Source organism: Vigna umbellata, chromosome 1 (assembly GCF_029865625.1).
Source record: "Vigna umbellata cultivar VRB3 chromosome 1, Vumbellata_1.0, whole genome shotgun sequence".
NCBI classification, from domain to species: Eukaryota; Viridiplantae; Streptophyta; class Magnoliopsida; order Fabales; family Fabaceae; genus Vigna; species Vigna umbellata.
Genome location: NC_142165.1, coordinates 25,439,735 through 25,441,859, shown reverse-complemented (window position 1 = coordinate 25,441,859; position 2,125 = coordinate 25,439,735). Strand labels below are relative to the sequence as shown.

Here is a 2,125-nt window from a genome sequence, read left to right as displayed (position 1 = left end):
AAATTGATTATAATGGTGGGTGCGGCACAAAGTGGGGACAACACTTTTGTTCAACTGAGCCCAACCATATAAGGATGGACATCACTCTCTATCCAAAATCGTAAGGCAATGAGTTAATGAATATTTCATCTTTATATAATGCTCTATTTTCTCATTTTTATTCAATGTAGGACTTAGACTCACACTTGGATTCCAGACAATATAGGATTGAAGCTTGAAAATATACTTTATGCAATTACAACTGTTCACCTAATTGGGAAGACATTCCTGTTGCAACCATCTAACATGAGCTTTCATACTACTAACCCAAGGTAAACTTAGACGGGTGACTCGTATGTTTGATTGGGAATGAACGTTCCATAAATTTCGCTTTACGATCAAAACTTCATCATTTCTATTGGAAGAACTCTTGGATCATACTATTCTGCAAAGACAGCCTACTAAGAATGAATATGTTGTGTCTTGGAGTTGAAATAATAGATTTATGGTTTTTCGTTACTTTCATCTTTACATAAATGTTGTGGGTAGTATTGGATTTTGATCAATAATATTAAAAGGTCAAAGTAATGCATTTAAACAAAGTATGGTTTTAATGTCTAATTTACTTGTAAATAAAATCCATTTTCTATCCGTCACAAGATAACATTAATGAGTTTCTCGTATTGTATTACTTTTACCTTACTCAAATAAATTATATGCAATAATTGTACCTTGTTTGATCACAAACAATACCAATTCCTAATTCCATTTTTGGAGAAAAAAACTTCAAAACCAGTAGATATGACGACAGATTGGAATAGCCGCTTCATATAAGCTCCACCGTTGATAGACATAATTTTATTCAGTATAGAATTTCTAGTCTCCATTTTTTATTTCATCAATAACATGTGGTTTACTCATGATTTGTACTCTTTTTCTTTTTCTATGAAACATCAAAGTTCTGTTATTTTCAATGTTACAAAGCAGCTTTTATTTCCTCAACTATTTTCATTCAGATTTAGATTGAACAAATTGAGGAATCATAAATATTAGACTATCTAAAATCCAAGTATACTTAATTAACTACCTTGGGAGCAGAAATTTCAGTGTTACATATAGGGCAAACCTTCTTAATTTGAAGCCACTTGCTTATGCAATCTGTATGATAAGGGTGCTCACACTGAATTGCTACAAGGGCTTCACCTTCTTTATATTCAACCTGGCAAATCACACAAAGATCAACTCCACTTTTGCTTTCTGCAGAATGAAAAGTGTGAGAATGCAAGCATGAACAAATTTCACTTGCCGATAACCCTCTCTTCTCTCGCCCTATAAAATCTCCCAACTCAATCAACTCCTCATAGGTCAACTCATCCACATCGATCTCATCTTCCTCCATTTCCTCATCATCATCATCATCATCATCATTGCTCCCTTCGCTCTCGAGAAACTGAAGTTCAGATTCAAACTCCTGGCTCAGAAAAAAGTCAGAATCTTCATCATGGTCATCGAAAGAGGACTCACTCTCAGTTCCACTTTCTAATGATGCAAACGTTGTGAATGTGCCACTTTGCTCCTGAAAACCATTTTCTGGAGCAATATTGTCAGAACTATCAACTGGGTCAAGCTGATTTTCTGATGCTGTTTTCTGGGATGGTTGTTGTTTGCCTTCTTCACGTTGATCCATTGAAGGACAAAACGGGTTAATAATTTGCTAAAAGATTTAGTTATGATTTGGGGTTTGGGAAGAGAAGAATGTGAGAGAGGTATTTGAGGAGATGAATGAAAGCATAAGATATTTGGAAAATTGTTTGAAGATGAACAAAACTTGCATGTCAAGTAATAGGAAACCGTTTTCATGTATGCTTATCGATATTCCAGATTCTTGACTGTTCTTAGTGATATCTCCATTAACTTTTCTCTTTCTGGATAAGGCAGCTTACGTGCAAAGCAATAGCAAAACATTATCCGTAAGTTGCAATATACCTTATTCCAAAATGGAAGGTATCATCATATTGTATATATAGTAAGTTATATTAGTGAAGTAATCTGGTTCAAGTTTATATTCGTATCTAAATTTAATTAAAATACATATCATGGTAATATTTTTATGATGTTATTTAATTATAGATTATTTATAATAGTT

General features: G+C 33.5%; 1 protein-coding gene across 1 annotated transcript; it reads right to left on the bottom strand.

The window, feature by feature from the left end:
• Positions 1-967: 967 nt before the first annotated feature.
• LOC124832164 (uncharacterized) lies at positions 968-1,908 on the bottom strand. Its single transcript, XM_047306297.2, has one exon. It carries the CDS (start codon positions 1,664-1,666, stop codon positions 1,055-1,057), a length of 612 nt encoding a protein of 203 aa, XP_047162253.1. The 5' UTR covers positions 1,667-1,908; the 3' UTR covers positions 968-1,054.
• Positions 1,909-2,125: the final 217 nt, after the last annotated feature.